This window comes from Cyphomyrmex costatus, unplaced genomic scaffold, assembly GCF_001594065.2.
Source record: "Cyphomyrmex costatus isolate MS0001 unplaced genomic scaffold, Ccosl1.0 scaffold309, whole genome shotgun sequence".
NCBI classification, from domain to species: domain Eukaryota; kingdom Metazoa; phylum Arthropoda; class Insecta; order Hymenoptera; family Formicidae; genus Cyphomyrmex; species Cyphomyrmex costatus.
Window position 1 is genome coordinate 44566 of NW_017277221.1, and position 19845 is coordinate 64410.

Sequence of the window (19845 nt, forward strand, 5' to 3'; positions counted from 1 at the left end):
ATACTTGAAAACCTGCGGATTGTAATAATCTCTTTTAATTTATTTCATTTGATAACTGTTGCAATTATGTTATATTGAATTTCTCTTTAGCTTACCTTCTCTTCGAAAGGGAATGTAGTCCTTCGCTTCTCCACAATAACTGCATTGTAATGATATTCGATAACTACAATCCGCATTTGTTTTGCTGCGACAACCCCTCGTGCAACTAACTTCTCTGGATTTTTATCTGATTTATTATTTATACCTACCCTTTATACTATTTTCTTTAACTTTCTAAGAATCCAAGTACACCTTGTGTTTCTATATGTATTATTTGTATAAATAATATGGTTATACATGATACGACATTGTCCTCCAAGATACTTTGTCTTTGAAATAATAAGTTTCCAATCGCATTTTTTAAATTCCATTTACTGGTAAATATAAAATTTACTGCATCAACAGTGAAATAGTTTCTTGTCCTATAATTTTTGCCCGAAGAAACAACTTATACATTTTTTTTTCAGGTAGAAAAATGTAAATAAGATGTAAAAAAATAGAAAAATGTTATGTATGGAGATAAAGTAGCGATAATAAGAAACTGTAGCACAAATATGATATTTGACGATATCATAACATCTTTACTAAGCAATAATAGAGAAAAATTTTCCTCAATAGACATGTATTATTGATTAAACTAATAATTCATTATGAAGCTCATATTTTTATATGTTCAAACTTCTTCAATAGAATTTCTGGCGAAAATAAGGAACTTTATAAAGCGATGACAACCGTTCGATGACGATTTTCTAAGAGTTTATACGCTTTCAAACTTTATAAGTTTATTAACGCTTACATAACACAATTGAGTTTTAAACATCTTCAGAACGCTTATAAAATGCCGTATTTATCGTTTGATAAAAGTTCTATAATGCTAAAGTAACGCTTTGCAAAGAACGTTTAATAAACGCTGATACATCTTCGTACAAAGAGTTTATTGTCAATTTTGCAAACTATTAACCAACATTTTTAATGTTGGCCTTGAAATATTTTAAAGATCTGAGGTTATTTTAAATTAACCTTTTATACGCTTTAAATTAACTCGAAAATTTTTAAATTTTGTCATTACTTCAAGAAATCTTAACTTTATTTAAAGTAAATTTTCTTAAGGTGTGTAATAGTAGAAAATACATACATAAAATAATTTCTTTATCAAGTGTTACATTTTCAAAATATATTACTCATATACATATAATTAACATAAGGATAAGCATTAAAAGACGAAAAAAAAAATCTTTTCCTTGAAGAAATTTCCGCTTACGTTTCTAACATTACCCTTAATACGGACAAATACGAAGCGGAAGCTTTTAAAATTTCCTTAAAGCTTATGAAATTTATTGCTAGAAACTTTCCTGCCGTTAATTGATGAGGATTGGTTGATCGGAGGATCATTAATGGTAAATTCTTCATTACGTTTAAATCAAAATTGTACCATGGTAAGTCATAAATTGCAGAAGCTAGTCCTTGTGATTGGAATTCCAACGTCTGTCCAGCGAAGCAGTAGAGAAATAGTTGTATCAATAAAACAACGACGAAAAGGAGATGTTTCATGGCAGTGTATATGCTATGCATCGAAAGCGTGAGGATTAACTGAAAGCCTGAAATACATATGACAATCAACTATTATACATATTATATGTATATACATATGATAATTATTGATAAATTTAAGGCTTCTTATAAATCTTTTAACAAATTTTTATACATCTATTCTAATTAAACCAGAATTAAAAAGGCATTAAGGAAACATTTGCTTCATATATATGTATACATTTTTTTGTATGAAATAAAAATTATTACTAAATAATATATTATAGTTATATTACATATTGTAATATTACTCTGTTTCAGAATAGTTATTATAACGTAAATAAGAATATGATTTATTTAAGATAAAATGTACCTTCAATGCATAATAAAGTCACACTCATTAAAAGTTGAAATAAGATGACCAAACTGAATGCTTTTTGCAGGTGATGAGCTAAATATATGAGGCGATGATGTCTCTTTAACATGTTACCAAGTCTATTGCGATTAAACAATTCTTTGCTTTTTTCTATTTCAGAGAATTCCATCCTAAGAACTTCGAACTGTCCACATACATGCATTGTGAGATCAAAGAAAAATCCATCGTTTCCACATTGCGATATACAGTTAACAAGGATTTGTAATGTCTGTAGGACTTCAACGAAACGGTAGGTGATAGATGTATAATTTCCGAAGACGCAATAAGCTGCTAAAAGCATTCTCCTTTCGCTTGATTTATTATTGTGAATCTGCTCTTCAAAGGTCCAAGGCAGATCAAAATTGGCGAATATAAAAGGTACGAAAAGAAACACGCAAGAAGCACATCCAAAATAAAAAAATACCGAAGAACCTCGCCTACCAACGCGTGCATATTTCAACATAATATTGCGCGTACAAGAATTTTTTACAAAAGTCCAATCATCGATAACAGATTCTACTAAAATTAATTTGTGTCTCCGATTTATACGATGTAAAAGCAGTTTCGATATACTAGTTACTGATGTGGATGCAGATAAAAAAGCATTTAATGTGTCCTCATGACCACGACAATGTTGGATAACTTCCATTGACAGGGTGATCGTTGCACTGAGCTAATTAAAAAAAAATAAAGATATTGAGTTCTTGTAAAAAAAAAATACATACTTTATTTTTATTAAATTGTATACGATTTGACAGAAAAACTTAACACTTTTATAATGTGACTGTAGTTTCGTCGATAGGGAAAATCACGTTTTTAGTGACGTTCACACAACAGCACACATGACGCCATTTTAGTAGCTATGACGGAGTAGTAAGAAAAATATAATATAGCTACGCGAAAACCTGATAATTCTTAAATTAATATCATGCAGGCAAATTATGCATATAAACAAATGTCGTTTTGTTAATATATAGAACAATAATGTTTCTCATTCATAAATATATATAATTGTATAGTAATTATACATATTTATTTAACTGGAATTTAAGCTAATATTCATCGGGAAATTATTGTAATATCACGATAACTCAACCTATTTGTACGCATCAGACTATCACGAATTTCGATATATATTATTTATGCTAATAAAGGTTAGATCTATTTAATGACAACACTATTTACGTACTGATGCTGCTCTCTCTTGGTCAGGCCAATGACTTATTGAACACCCTATAGTACATATTGTTCTACACATTTACAAATTTGTTAAGGGGTTATATACGTTTAAAATTTTCAAAAAAATCGATTTTTCAAAAATGATATTTTCTAAAAGTAGGTATTTAGAAGAATATTTCCTGAAAGTTTTAAATCGATTCAGCAAATATTTCCAAAGATACAGGCTGTTATGTACTTGCGTCCGAGAGCATTGCGACAGTTGCATGGTCTCACTGTGCGGACACTCGATAGTGCGGCCTAATGCGCTTTTTTGAGACAAAAATATAAATTCATACATAAATAGCAAAATAAATGTATTTACAATAAAAAAAAAAGTTCACTTTATTATAAATCTAAATTTTTCATATCAACGATGAGACTACTAGGGTTTGAACGTTCGTGGTTTGTGCTCACTTCCATGTCGCACGCGAAGAATTGCTAAGTAGAAGTTGTGTGTTGACGATCGTCATGAAATTAGTTGCGTGTGATTTTGCAACTAATCGTTAGCTTAGGCGTTAGCGTAGGCGAAAATTCACATCGCTATGTTCAAAGTGAAGACGCAGCGCGCGTATCTATCGCTGAACAGAGAGCGCAGTGGAGTACGCAGGAAGCAAGAACGGCTCGCAAACAAAGATATATTAAAACTTTGGAAGCTGCTACTGCTGCAGAAGAGCTGTTATATAGGCCTGGAATAAATGACACTATGTAAGTAAAAAACAAAATTTTTTTAAATACATTTTCTCTGGTTTTAAACTTTAAACGCGTTCTTCTCAAAACTACATTTTTAAAGTCGGTGAGCAAGATATCTCAAAAAAATAATGAACGATCTTTAATTTTTTTTTACTTACTTTGGACATGAATATCTCGTAATTAATCGAAGCATTTATATTTTAAATGAGTAGTTCTTTTTTTATTAACGAAAAAAGGACAATTTTTAAGGTAAAAATCGAAAACTTTTCTTTAATGAGCCGCCATTTTGTTTGTAATCAATATTTTCAGAAATGGAACGATTAATTACTAGCTTATACAATATACTAATGAATTTTTTTTGGATTTTTGATTTCAGATGAGTTCCTGCCGAGATATCTTGCTCACCGCAAAACCATTTTTTTTTAAATACGTCTCTGTAAACCGGCGAATATTCTAAATTATTAAATATTTTTGTACAAAAAATGTTTGAAATACACTTTAAATATAACTTTATTGAATGTGTTATACACATGTATATAGTTTCATTTTGTTTAAAAAAAATCCTAAAAAAATCGCTTTTTCCAGCCCTCTAAATGTATATAACCCCTTAATATATATAATTAGCTTGCACGGTATTGATCTAAACACCAGTTTTTGTAGCTATATCTCTCTTATAGTAGTGTTCAATAGCTTATTAAATGACATCATGTATGTTGCAGAACATCACTGAAAATGCCAACTTTCCACTATGCTAACAGCACAATTACAGAGGTTTCTCTGCCAAATCTTATTTTTTTTAACCTAATTTAATATTCATCAAATGTTTCAACTTACTTTTGTAAGACATTATCAAAATTACGTAAAATGTGACATACATAGATAAAATTTATTATTTCAAATTAGACAAAACATACATAATATCAAAATAAAACAGCAAGATAGAATTAGAAATCAATTACCTTCTTTAATAATAACTAATAATAACAACTTACTTCTATTATCGTTGATGTAAACCATCGAATTCTCGAAAATATATTTTCTTCATTGAGCACCCAGAGTCCAAGTATACCAAGAACATATTTATAAAGCGTTAAAACGTATGAAATTTCAGTATTCCACTTATCTACAGTCGATCCCATTTTCAAATACTTCAAAACCTGCGGATTGTAATAATCTCTTTTAATTTATTTCATTTGATAACTATTGCAATTATGTTATATTGAATTTCTCTTTAGTTTGCCTTCTCTTCGAAAGAGAATGTAGTCCTTCGCTTCTCCACAATAACTGCATTGTAATGATATTCGATAACTACAACCCGCATTTGTTTTGCTGCGACAACCCCTCGCGAAACTGAGTTCTCTGGATTTTTATCTGATTTATTATTTATACCTACCCTTTTATACCATTTTCTTTAACTTTCCAAGAATCCAAGTACACCTTGTGTTTCCATATGTATTATTTGTATAAATAATATAGTTATACATAATACGACATTGTCCTCCAAGATACTTACTTTGTCTTTGAAATAATAGGTTTCCAACCGCACTTTTTAAATTCCATTTACTGGTAAATATAAAATTTACTGCATCAACAGTGAAATAGTTTCTTGTCCTATAATTTTTGCCCGAAGAAACAACTTATATACATTTTTTTCAGGTAGAAAAATGTAAATAAGATGTAAAAAAAATAGAAAAATGTTATGTATAGAGATAAAATAGCGATAATAAGAAACTGTAGCACAAATATGATATTTGACGATATCATAACATCTTTACTAAGCAATAATAGAGAAAAATTTTCCTCAATAGACATGTATTATTGATTAAACTAATAATTCATCATAAAGCTCGTATTTTTATATCCTCAAACTTCTTCAATAGAATTCCTGGCGAAAATAAGGAACTTTATAAAGCGATGACAACCGTTCGATGACGATTTTTTAAGAGTTTATACGCTTTCAAACTTTATAAGTTTATTAACGCTTACACAACACCATTGAGTTTTAAACATCTTCAGAACGCTTATAAAATGCCGTATATATCGTTTGATGAAAGTTCTATGATGCTAAAGCTACGCTTTCTCAACCAAAAAACATTTATAAAACTTCTTTTTTTCGTCAGGGTTTCTCTGTGGAGATAAAAAGAAAATCTACTGTAAAATGAGAACATTGAAGTAAATCATTGTTTGAAGTAAATATTCCTGAAAATAAAAAGATATTGTAAAGAAATTAAAAAATAGAGCTAAGACTAATTGATACAAACAATTTCAAAATTACGTCATATTCTATAAAATAGTAGGTTTTTATAAAAAAAAAGGTTACAATAAATATATAACTGCACGGAAAAATAGAGCTAAAGTAGCTAAAAATTTAGTACATAAGTAGTTTAGTAAATAAATTAATAGTTTTCGTCCAACATAAATAGTCCTTAACGTTCACAATAGAGGCTATTTGCTGGACATATTTACACGTCTATAGCACTAAAAGAATTCAACAATGTATTTTAATATATTATAAATTGCGTATAAATCACGAAGTTAAATCTCGTCAAATTTTTTCATCGATTAATATGCCACATAAATGTTGGACAATTTACTTTAATCAAACAATTGTCTTTTTTTCTATAGTATAAAAGTCAAAATGTATATCTCAAAATACTTTTTAATCGTATTTGTCTATATATACATAGTATCAGTTTTTGCGTAATATTAGAAAATTTACATGTACTTACACACACACGATGCATACATGTATGTACATGGATGCTATACTGATAGTGATTAATTTATTTTACTCTTTCTTAACGCTATTCTTAAAACTGAAATATATGAGGCCGCTGTCTTAAGAACGTACATCATTGTCTCGCGATTAACATAGAAAAATTTTCCGCCTGTTAAACGAAACGGAATACTCGACCTCATCATCGCGAAATGCAGATCTTTCATTAATGCTGAAGGAAGCGTGAACCAGGAAGTTGTGTACAATGTATAAAATATGTTTTCGCTTTTCCTTTGCAAAAATTCACCACCATAGGTATATACTAACGATTGCATGACTAAATAGTTTAAGACAAAAACACTCTTTATCGCTTCAACATGATTTTTTTCGTTTATGCAAATATTTAAACGCAATCCTAAAAAAATTAACATTTCATTTTAAAAGATGTATGAACATGTTCAAGTTGTGAATTACCTAACTATTAAATTAAAAAATATGATAAAATATACTAAATATAAATTTTTTAATTTTTAAAATGCATTAAATATCACTTTTTTATACAATTACGTATATAGATGTTATATAAATATAAATACAAACTATAAAATCTTTGATATACATTACCTACTAATGCAAGTAAAACCGTTACTACCACAATTTGATATAATATAAGAAAATGAAATGTGTCTTCCAAATTTTGATACAATTCCATCAACAGGCTGTGCCTGTTAACCAAGTTGACGAATTTCTTTCGATAATTTGTAACAGTTTTTGGCTCGCTCGTAAATGTCTTGAAGTTGTTTTTAAGCACCTCGAGTTGACCGGTGAGATGTAGTATGATGTTAAAGAAGAAACTATCCACGGTAAATAATAAAAAAGATAATACGCTCGACTGAACAATCTGGATAGTCAAGATTACCGCATATTGTGGACCAGTAATGAAGTGATTCAATGGACCAGATGGAATCAGCAGCATCCAATCTGTTGTATTAACTGTATATTATAAAAATTAAAAAATATTAAAATATTATAACATAATATATTTAATTTATAATTAGATTATAAAACCAAATAAAGAATGATATATACTTGGAAAATTTATGTCAAGTTTAAATTTATATTTAATTAATACATTCATTTGTCCCAAACAGCTCATTAAAATTTTTATGTTAATTTAACATAAAATACATATGTTAGAAGGTTACACAAAAAATATTATGTAAATATTAACACACGAAAAAAAAATGTAATACTGATGCAATTTGTAAGAAAATTAAAAGCATACTTCTTCAGTAAAATTAACATTTATAAAATATTAAGTTAACATATTTTATTTATTTATCTTAAAATTTATATTTTAAAATAAATTATTTTGATTATTTACTCATAAATTATGTTATTTTAAAGCTAAGAAACATTAATTTAATAAAAATATTCAAATAACACAATAACATTGTGTAAAAGTAACTCGCATATGTTAAAAATTTTCACAAGGACGGTTTCAAATACAAAAATGCTTTTTACTGTAAACTACACAACAAATACAATTTTACCATTCGCTAAATTCAATTCGTCTGTGAAGAATATCTGCTTCAGATTAATAAATATAATGACTGCTATATACATGCCAAGGCACACATACAACGAATATAATAACGTAAATGTGAGTGTTTTGGCTTTAACTGCATACTTCTTCATTATCTTCCTAGTTTCCATATTATTTTTAATAGATAACCAATCGTCAATAGCAGCATTAATATTCGTACGCAGCCTCTTCTGACTGATAATAAAACATAGATTTTTTATAATTCCAGTCGTCGTAGACGCAAAGAATGTTATACTTTCTATATTTGAGCTGGCGTCGTTGTTGCTCCAGAGGAACTCCGTCGTCAGACAAGGTAGTATCATAAACTAAATAACAATTAGTATCTAAGTAAATACTAATAAATATAAAAGAATAATTTGAAAGATTAATAAGAAATAAATCATCTTATTTTTATTGCAAAGTATAATATATAAAGAAAACGGTCTAACAAGGGAACAATCGGAACCGAACCGATTTTGATGCGCTTTAAATATGTTCTAGAGCATCATTATGTTACGATTTTAACGAATCTCACTCATTATTTCAAAAAATCGTTCAATACGTTTATCAAAAGTATATAGTCTTTTGAACAAAAATTCAGCTATAATGTTCATAATGGTACTCCCTTGGGTAAATATCTAGAAAAGAGGAGCTACCCCTGACGACCTTAACCTTGACATATGTTGTCAAGGTCATAACCCTGAGTAACCTCCCGCAGGTTTTAGATGGCGGTCGCTGTCCGTTAAAAAGTTATGATCAAAAACAGTTTGAAAAATTACGTTTTATTTCTATTATACAGTGCGACTTCCAAGCGAAGTGATTCTCATCCCACTTCATGCTGTGATCGCATGTGCATGCACTTCTATAATTATACTGTTGCACGTGGATTTCGTCCCTACCCATTTAGTGGTGTGAGGTAGCTCTCGCTTCGCGTAGATCATAACTTTTTAACGGACAGCGACCCCACCTAAAACTTGCGGGAGGTTACTCAGGGTCATGACCTTGACAACATATGTCAAGGTCAAGGTCGTCGGGGGTGGCTTCCCTTTTCTAGATATTTACCAAAAATCTCATTACCGCTCGATTTAACCGTTTTTTTCTTTATACTTTGCATTACAAAAAAAATAAGCAAAATCTATACTTATTTTCATTGTAAGCACACGCAAAAAAATGAATTCTTAAAGCAAAGCGTATATGCTTTAATTCAAGAATATTTTATGCTTAAAATAACTCCAAGAATAAACATTCTCCGATTTAGAATAAATTATTCTTAAAACAAAGTGAAGAATATTCTTAGCTCAAAATAAATTTTACTTCAATTAAAGAAAGAGTGTGGCACTCTTTCAAAACTAAATATACTTGTATTAGCATTGTTTTTTCTTCAAAATGAGACCTTTCATCAACTTAATAAAAAAAAATTAGTTTAATTCAAATACGATAATATTCTTATATAAACGTTAGTATTTTACTAGATTTAATCCATTAAATGCTTAACATAGACTTATCTATATCTCCGTAACCCAACCTAACACTGATAAATATTTCTTTTTTATACACATATACATGCTGACAGCATGTTGAAGCGTGAACGTGAAAAACGAATGCGTCCAAAATCGGCCGTCTCTCATACAATATGATACAGCATGCTTAGGTAGAACAAGCTACTTTTCACTTATCTTTGAAAGTTTCAATTATGTTTGGAGGCATGCCCCATGAACACAGCATATCACTTACAAAACTCTCTTTATTCACTTTTTATACTATTTTCACCATCTTAATTAATACTGACGTCTACCAACGCCACCGAGCTTAACATATACAAACTTTTGCCCGCGAACACGCAACAAATGAACACAGAATATAAGTCGAGTACATTTTAGTAATTAAATATGTAATTCTTAATCCAAAAATGAATAGCTTTTAAATAATGTGATTGAGCTTATTAGAACAATATAATGATTTTAGAAATAAGAATATGATTTTAAAAATAAAATTTACTTCGCATAAATTTATTTATTATTGATGCGAACAAACATTTGTAATTAAAGAGAATTTTTCACTTAAAGAAAACAAATAACATTCAAGAATAAAAATATACGTGAATCAGGAATTTATTTCTTTCTGTGCATAAACTTGCCAAACAGAAAAATAAAATTTTTAATTAACAAATTTTTTTAATGCAATGTTAAAGGAATAAAATGTAAAAAAGAGAATTATATATTTTAAAATTATACCATCCTTCTTGCATTAACGTACCTGTGCAATCAAACAAAAACCCCATTGTATCTTCGTGAATACTGTCTGCTTCTGTAATGGCCACAAACCGTATAGTTTTAGGAATAATCTATGAATAGAGAAAACGTAAGCGATGTCATCGTTCCAACGTTTATCCATCATTCTGGCAAGCGGAAAAACTCGAATGATAGCTCATTCAAAACTAACTTTGTTCAGTTGTTACAAACTAAATTTTGCCCAATTACCATCGATTTACTATCATTCAATTCTTATTATAAGTTATCAATAGCGCCATATTAACTTATTATTTCATCGAACTCATGTTTTATTAACTTGCGCAGAAACACTTCTTTTACGAACAAAATAAGTGTAGAGATCGGTGTACATATCATGCCTTTACATGTTTTTATATTTCTGTCTCCATAGTGTCATCTCAATCATAGGAATAATATTTGGTGAAGTATATTTGGTGAAATTATTAATTTTATTGTTTCAGTATAATAATTTTATACATATATTCGTCTTATTATGATAAATGCAATTTAATAGGAACTATATAAAATGTTATGTAATTATATATTAAAATAAAAATGTTTCTTAATTTTTATTTGTAACATTTTATAGTTTAATGTTATTTTATATATCTGCTTAAAACTTTTGTATTTATGTCGATGAGCTAAAATATCATTCACTTAATGTTGATTCTGCATGTTTTACTAGCGGCGGTCTTATATTGATTATGCCAAACATGGTTGCGAGATACTCTAAACATTTTTTTCGATAATCGTCGCTATCTTTAACTAGCGACAGCCAATGAAAGCCGCGCTTTCTTCCAGAATTGTCCTATCATTGGCTGTCGCTAGTTAACAATAGCGATAATCATCGATAAGACATTTAGAGAATCTCGCTAATGGACTCCAAAAGATTTCTAAATGTATTCATTGAGGTCTGTTATGTTAACAGCAGTTCTTTAAAATACTTTAAGTTACGACGGAGTTATATATGGAGCAAATTTATTTGTCTAACACATTCTATAAATACTCAATGTGACTGAGATAAGATGAATTTAGTGACTAGAACACAAGAATGAAATATTCCTTATATGTTCCTCAAACCATTATTGAACAACTCATGCAGTGTAACACGGAACATTGTCTTGCTGAAAAGTTCGACTGTCATCGTAGAAGACTGTTACAAGAAAGAGATATACCTTGTCTTAAGCAATACTGAGTTAAAGAAATTACCGTTAATGTCTTAGCAGAACATTTCAATGGATACGTTTAGAGTTTAAAGGTATTCTTGTAGAATTCGTACCTAACAGGATTGATAAGATAACATTTGACAGCACATAGAAGAACAATACAGTATTAAATAGCTAGTGACAATGCTTTGGCTCATCAGCATATATCTCACAATAAACATATAAATTATGTAATACAATTTTGCTCCTTTAATATATATCTTTATTTACAAAGAAATACTTGTCAATTATCCTAAAAAAATTTTTACTCACGTTTTTATCATTACCCTTAATACAGATAAATATGAGGCGGAAGCCTTTAGAATTTCCTTAAAAGTCATAAAATTTATTGCTACGAATTTTCCTGCAGTTAATTGCTGAGGATTGGTTGCTCGGAGGATTATCAATGGTAAATTTTTCATCATATTCACGTCAAAAGAATACCACGGTGATTCATAAATTGCATAAGCTAATTCTTTTGACTGAAATTCCAACGTCTGTCCAGCAAAGCAATAAAGAAAGAGTTGGACTAATAGTGAAATAATAAAGACTCCATGTTTTGCTGCGGTAAGAGCATCGTTCATTTCAAGCGAAAGAAGTAAAAGAAAACCTGGAAAAGGTATGTAATGTCAAATATAATAAAAAGTTTAAAATAGTTACAAATTCTTTATTTATTGTTTTAAATGTTATAAAATTTATATTTGCTTCTTTATTTAGATATTTTATACCATGTATATAACAGAATAAATAATTATAAATTTTGAAATAACGATAAATTTGATACAGTTTGTTTAATTTTAAAGTAATTTTAAAGTACCTTCGACGCATAAGACAACAACGCTCATTAAAATTTGTGCCAAGATGACTAAAGTAAATGCTTTTTCTAAATATCGCGATAAATACACAAGGCGATAATGTCTCTTCAACAGGATGTCGAGTTTGCTATAGCAGGAAAATTTGTCGCAACCCAATGCATTAAAGTCCATACGAAGAATTGCAAATTGCCCACACATGTGCATCGTGAGATCGAAAAAGAAACCGTCGTTTCCGCATTGCGAGATGCCGTTAACGAGAATTTGTACGAATTGCAGAACTTCAATAGCGCAGTAAGCAAAAAAGGATGTATAATATTTTCCGAAAGTGCAATAGGCCGCTAACATCAGTTTTCTTTCGTATGTTTCATTATAAACTTGCTTTTCAGAGGTCCAGGGTAAATTAATATTGGCGATCACAACACTGGAGACAAAGGATACGACCGAAGCACAACCCATACAGAAGAATATTGAGGAACCCAGTCTACCTATGCGAGCGTACTTTAACATGATATCACGAAAGTGAGAATTTTTCACGTAAGTCCAATCATGAATAACTGATTCTACCAAAACGGATTTTTGTCTCCAATATACGCGATGCAAAAGCAGTTTTACTAAGCTGATTATTGACGATGAGCTTAATAGAAAAGCATCCATGGCATCTTCGTGACCATTACAATGTCGAATCATTTCTAGTGACATGATGATTGATGTACTCGTCTGGTCATGAAAAAAAGAAATAAAGATACTAATATCTCAATTTATAAATTTTTATTTTATTTCGAACATATATATGATTTAATACATAGAATGTTTCGCGCGAGGAAATTAATAAATTTCTAGAAATGTGTGTTTTAGAGGTTACTCTAATCGTAAGACAAAAAATTTACATACATAGATCAATTCAACTTAGTTATTAATGAATAGACAATTATAATACATTAATAATATAACAGACAAAATATAATACTAAATATTTATCAATTTTATGTAAATATTATTTTTTATTAATATTAGTTCTTCAAAATCTCCATATTCTGTTTGCAGAAAAGCAACAGATTGCACAGAGAGTTTGTATTATCTGACATTGTGAGCAAATTTTACACTTGTGTGAAAATTAATAGAAGGGTATTAAATTATATTCTATTAAATAGAATATAATTTAATACACTTCTATTAATTTTAATGAAATAAAATTAAGAAGTATTTATCCGCGAAAAAAATATATAATAAGGTTACAAATAATAAAGCTTACTTCCACTATTGTCGATAAGAACCATCGAATTCTTGAGAATATATTTTTCTCATTTAATACCCAGAGTCCAATTATGCCAAGAAGATTTTTATAAAATTTTAAAATGTTTGTAGTATCAGTATTCCAATCCGTATATGATTTCATTCTCAAGCACTTTAAAATGTCACACTTGTGTAAGTTCTTTATTTCACCGTCTATTATACACTGAATCTTCCAAATATCCCTTCAATGTGTTATTCCCCGAAAGTGAATATATTTCTTTATCTACGTTCCTCGGCAATGACCGCATCGTTGAATATTTGATTTGTTACAACTATAGATACATACAATACTTAAAGCAACCCCTCTGTGGTGCAGCCGACAAGTAGATTTTATAAAATTTATTATTCATACTTTCGGCTTTCGTGACTTTCTTGGAGAATGCAAGTATAGCCTTCGTTTATATTCATGTTTAAACAAATAATATAGTCACGAAAACTGAGCAATACAACTGTATCCGATGAATCCTACTAATATCGGCAATGTTAGACTTATAGACATTTAATATTTTATTCCATGATAAATAAAAAATATGTAAATAGTAATCTCCATATAAATCAATAGTAGGAAACTATACCTCTCTCACTGAGGGACAAATTCATATATTGCTTTTAGATATAGATTTAATAGAAGAAGAAAAGAAAAACTTTAAGCAAGAAAATTATAAGAGTTAAGAATTTGTGTGATATTAATATTATTTTATCAATTCTATTATATTATAATGGCCATTATATACAATATTAAATAATACTGAGATAGAAATCTTTATTACAATAATAATAATTTTTAAGTACGTTTGCGGAGCCACAGATATTTCGAGAAAAGAAGAAAATTATTTTAAATTAGAAATAAGTTAACAATAAACATTTCTTGAATTATACATATATATATGTATTAGCATATTAATGATTGTCGATCATTCATAATTTATAATTGCATATTGAAAATATCAATTTTATTATAAATTACGTTCATCACACAATACTATGCTCTTGAAAAAATTTATTTTAAACAAAGTATCTTTACCAGGGATCTTTAACAGGGACGATAAATATTTTTTTATTGTCACGTTCATAATCACCAAATAACCATTGTCCGTCAATAATGCGACTTTTATTGTGTTTTCTTTTACCAATTTTTTCACACTTCATCAATTTCAACAATACAACTAGGATTGCCGATCTACTGGTAATCACGCTCAAACCATTGTAATAATTTACGCTTAAATTGGCAACATTTTACTATCAGGGCTACAGCCCGATTGCCAAAAATGCACTTTTGAACACAAATAAAAATTTCAGAAATGAAATTATTTTTATTTACATGTGTATTATTGCCTACATGTATTGTTGTCTACATATATTATTATTTGCCTATATTCATTTTGCACACAAATAAAAATTTTAAAAAACTAAGCCACATTTGCCTACATGTATTATTGTCTACGTGGATTATTGCTTACGGTCCAATTACTTTCAAACATTTTTGCTCACAAATAAAAATTTATAAAAATAATACATATAGACAATCTCGATCTATAAGTAAATGAGATGTAGACAGATGATGCTGCAGACAATCAATTCGTAAGAGCCCTGCATATTATAATGCTTTCTAGTCAAAATCACATGATATTTCAGATTGACCGGATCCAATTTTCTACTCGGGAATATTTTGACTCATCAGTGCACATAAATGCGCAATAAATACAATATTAATATAATCTGTTCCATCAAATTGCATATTTTTATTCACTATCATTTACAGAAAATGCTTATCAATGCGTTACAATTGTTTAAGAAACATTAGTTATATAATTAAAGTAATTTATAATATATAAAGAAAGAATTAGATCATCTATTCTCTCCTAAAAAAAAGTTTTTACTTACGTTCTAATCATTACCCTTAATACAGATAAATACGAAGCGGAAGCCTTCAAAATTTCCTTAAAAGTCATAAAATTTATTGGTACAAATTTTCCTGCAGTTAATTGCTGAGGATTAGTTGCTCGGAGAATTATCAATGGTAAATTTTTCATCATGTTCACGTCAAAAGAATACCATGGTGATTCATAAATTCCATAGGCTAATTCTTTTGACTGGAACTCCAACGTCTGTCCAGCCAAGCAATAAAGAAAAAGTTGTATCAACAGTGCGATAATATAGACGCTGTGTTTCATAGCAGTGAAAGCATCGTTTATTTTAAGTGAAAGAATTAAAAGAAAACCTGAAAGGAACATAATATGAAAATAATTAATAACTTTAAATAATTAATAACTTTAAAATAATAAAAAATTTTTGTAAAATAATTACAAATTTATTGTCGTCAAGATTTCAATATATATTTGTTATTAACTCTATATGTTACACATACAGTAGCATAGAACGAATAAATATAAATTCCGGATCATAAAGATAAATTTGATTGTACGATACTGTTTATTTATATAATTTTAAAATAATAACAACCTTCTACGCATAAAACAAGGACGCTCATTAAAACCTGTGCCAAAATGGCCAGAGTGAATGCTTTCTCCATATAATACGATAAACGTACAAGGCGATAATGTCTTTTCAACAAGACGTCAAGTTCGTTACGGTAGGAAAATTTATCGCAACTCAATGCATTAAAGTTCATACGAAGAATTGCGAATTGTCCACACATATGCATCGTGAGATCAAAGAAGAACCCGTCGCCTCCGCACTGCGAGATTACGTTGACAAGGATCTGTACAAACTGCAAAGCTTCAATGGCGCAGTACGCGAAAGAAAATGTATAGTAATGTCCAAAGGTGCAATAGGCTGCTAACATCAGTTTTTTTTCGTACGTTCCATTAAAAGTCTGCTTTTCAGAGAACAAAGCCAAATAAATATTGCCGAGCATGACACTGAAGGCGAAGGTTACAGCGGCAGAAGCTATGTAGAAGTATGTCGATGAACCCAGACTACCTAGCCGCGCGTACTTCAACATGATATCACGGAAATGAGAATTCTTTACGTAAGTCCAATCATGAATAACTGATTCCACCAAAATAAATTTTTGTTTCCAATACACGCGATGTAAAAGCAATTTTACCAAACTGGTTATTGACGATGAGCTTGATAAAAAAGCATCCATGGCGTCCTCGTTACCATTGCAATTTCGAATCATTTCTAATGACATAATGATCCATGTACTCGTCTGGTTTATGAAAAAATGATATAAAAATATTATAATATAAATATCTTTTATTTTATTTAAAATACATATGTATATGATTTAATATGCAAGATATTTCACAAGAAAGCAGACGAACTGCTAAAATGTGATCTAGAAATTATTTTAAACAATAATATTCATATACATTCATATATGATAATAATGAGATAGCTGTGTGCAATAATCTCAGTACCTCAACGCTAACAACAAATAAATATTTGAGGTATTATGCTGCGTATCTGTATAACAAGAAGTGATCCGTTTCACAGACTTTCCTCAAAGTACCAATTTTTTTTATAGAACATCAGAAATTTATATTACTATAACAAGATTAAAAATGTTCACATCTTGATAAATGAATCGAATAAATTTATATTGTACATGAACTTTTTGCTTAAAATAATCCCTGAACACATTTTTTAAACATTTGCCGGTTTCCTCGCAGAACACCCTGCATATGAAACATAATAAGGCCCGTATTTATAGTCGTGTTTCTGCTGAGAAACTATACTGAAACTAATTTTGAGTTGTGGAGCAGTTCAATAAACGAATCTTGAGAGTTGATTTATTTCACATTTGTAATTATGACTCAAGTGAGGAATTCAAACTCGAGATATAATATTGAATACTCTTTTTCACGATTCAAATCGAGAAAAATTACATATTACGGAAATGTAGTTCGGAGATAACTTGAGAAGGATGGGTTGGTGTCCACCAACTGCGCAAAACGTTTGCGAACGTTTGCAAGCATTTTCAAACTGAATAAATTCGACGAAGCCTTTAAACACATACAATTAAAAGAGAAAACACTAAAGAAAAAACAGAGTTAACACTACATATAAAATATTCACAAACATTCGCAAACATTTGCAAATATTTGTAAGAAAATGCTTCTTCGGTGGATACCCACTTTAAAATTGCTTATTGTATTATTTGATAACTTACTTCAACCACTGTCGATATAAACCACCGAATCCTCGAGAATACATTTTTCTCGTTTAATACCCATAGTCCAATTATACCAAGAAAATTTTTATGAAATTTAAAAATATCTGTAGTCTCAGTATTCCAATTTGTGTTTGATCCCATTCTTAATTCTTTAAAACGTCACGCTTGCGTAAGTTTTTTTTTATTAAGATTACTATATGTACATTAAATCTTTCAAGTACGTATCTCTTCAAATTGTTATTCCTCGATAGCAGTTGTATTTCTTCGTCTACGTTTCTCCGCAATGACCGCATCGTTCAACATTCGATTTGTTAGAGATATACAAATACCTGCAACACTTGAAGTAACCCCTTTATGGTTAAATCGTCCAATTGGATTTTTTAAATTTATTATTCATACCTTTAGCTTTCATAACTTTCTTAGGAAATACAAGTAAAGTCTTCGTTTTTATTCATATTTGTACAAATAATATATAAATGCGCGGTACAACTTCTCGATAAGTCCTACTAATATCTGGAATAAACGCTTAAATATTTTATATTATGATAAATAATAGATGTATGTACAAATAGTTTTCCCTAAGATATCTTATGTTGCTCTTACTGATATGATGGAAAAATTCGTACGTTGATTTCAGATGGACTTAATATAAGAAAGAAAAAAAGACAAATTTTACGCAGGAAAATTGTAATAAGGTACTGTAAAGAATAGTGACAATATTATTTTATCATTTTCTTATGTTATGCACATTATATATTAAATAAATATCGAAGACAAAAACCTTTTTTATGGTATATATACTACTACTAATAATTAATAAGTATACATTTGTAGGATATTGTATTTCTCTCTTTAGAGAAAAAAATTATTCTAAAAACTATTCTGAATAAGAAACAAGTCGACACCAAACATTTCATGATTTAGATATATATTATCATGTTGATTATTGAGTTATAAGATTGTGCGTTTCGAGCAGTTTATTACAATGTGGTATAAATATATATATATAAACGTTCAAGTATTGGTCATGATATATTCTTACCTAACATTTGGCAAAGTATGTTTATCGATATTGCACGCATATATAGGAGTATTTACGTACGCAAATAAATGAAAAAAGAAAAATGTCGTTGAAGGTATCCATCATAATTTATAATTATATGCCGACAATATCAATTTTATACATCTATCATCACTCTGAGAACGGATAGGTAGGAACCTGTAGCTTTCAAAATCTCTTTGAATGAAAATAAGTTCATCCGTAGGAATTTTCCAGCTGTTGTTTGGTGAGGCAATTTTCCTCTAAGCATCACCATAGGTAAATTTTTCATTATTTTTACATCAAAATCGTACCATGGACTATCATAAGCGCTGTACGCGATCCCTCCGGTTACATGCTCCAGCTGATCGCCAGCGTAGCAATAAAGATATAATTGCACCAGCATCGTCAGAATTAAGACAACGTGTTTTATTGCTGCAATATTATCGTTTAACTTTAACGATATTATCAATTGCATACCTAAAAATAAATTGTAATGAATTAATTCTAAGCAGAATCGTAAGACTCGTAACTTGTTCTCGTAAAATTTGTAAGAACTTATAACTGATATTCTAATTGTATATTTTGCATATACAGGGTGTCCTAGAAAAACCGCAAAAAATTACATGCTCAGGTAGAGCGGACTGAACTGAGTTGAAAAGTCCTCTACCGTTTTGCAATTTTCGCAATAATTAACAAAATAATAATTAGTAAAAATTACCGAATACGTGCGTCCGCCCGGCCTACTACTGCCAACATTGGCATCTCGTTAAATGTTGCGTAAACCGCAAGATATGGTATAAGATTTTTAGACTCAGTTCTGTCTACTCTACCTGCTCTTAATAGGTGATTTAATCGGTTAATGACCCCCCCCCCCCCCCCCCCGTGT

At 29.5% G+C, this 19845-nt stretch overlaps 2 protein-coding genes across 2 annotated transcripts in view; both read right to left on the minus strand.

Annotated features, from left to right (window-relative positions):
* Positions 1–1296: 1296 nt before the first annotated feature.
* On the minus strand, positions 1297–16933 carry LOC108775736 (uncharacterized). The gene is made up of 10 exons (XM_018542186.1): positions 16240–16933; positions 15675–15997; positions 13736–13888; positions 12486–13200; positions 11942–12278; positions 10450–10537; positions 8162–8519; positions 7233–7601; positions 6685–7023; positions 1297–1637 (listed from the first exon to the last, which is right to left on the minus strand). Exons 1-10 carry the CDS (start codon positions 16931–16933, stop codon positions 1297–1299), a joined length of 3717 nt encoding a protein of 1238 aa, XP_018397688.1.
* Positions 16934–19095: 2162 nt separating this feature from the next.
* The window catches only part of LOC108775749 (odorant receptor 22c-like), a 2103-nt gene continuing 1353 nt past the window's right edge, over positions 19096–19845 (minus strand). The window contains exon 3 of the mRNA XM_018542203.1: positions 19096–19436. Within this exon, the coding sequence (XP_018397705.1) occupies positions 19096–19436 (341 nt within the window). The remainder of the gene's footprint in view (positions 19437–19845) is intronic.

Bases quoted from the DNA above. Each gene is read 5' to 3' on its own strand.
- LOC108775736 (XM_018542186.1), bottom strand. From the start codon at position 16,933: ATGTCATTAGAAATGATTCGAAATTGCAATGGTAACGAGGACGCCATG. The intron at 8,520-10,449 runs GTACGTTAATGC...ATTGTTATTTAG, and splicing joins GTTTTTGTTTGATTGCACAG to TTTATGATACTACCTTGTCT. The intron at 7,024-7,232 runs GTAATGTATATC...TAATTTTTTTAG, and splicing joins GGTTTTACTTGCATTAGTAG to GATTGCGTTTAAATATTTGC.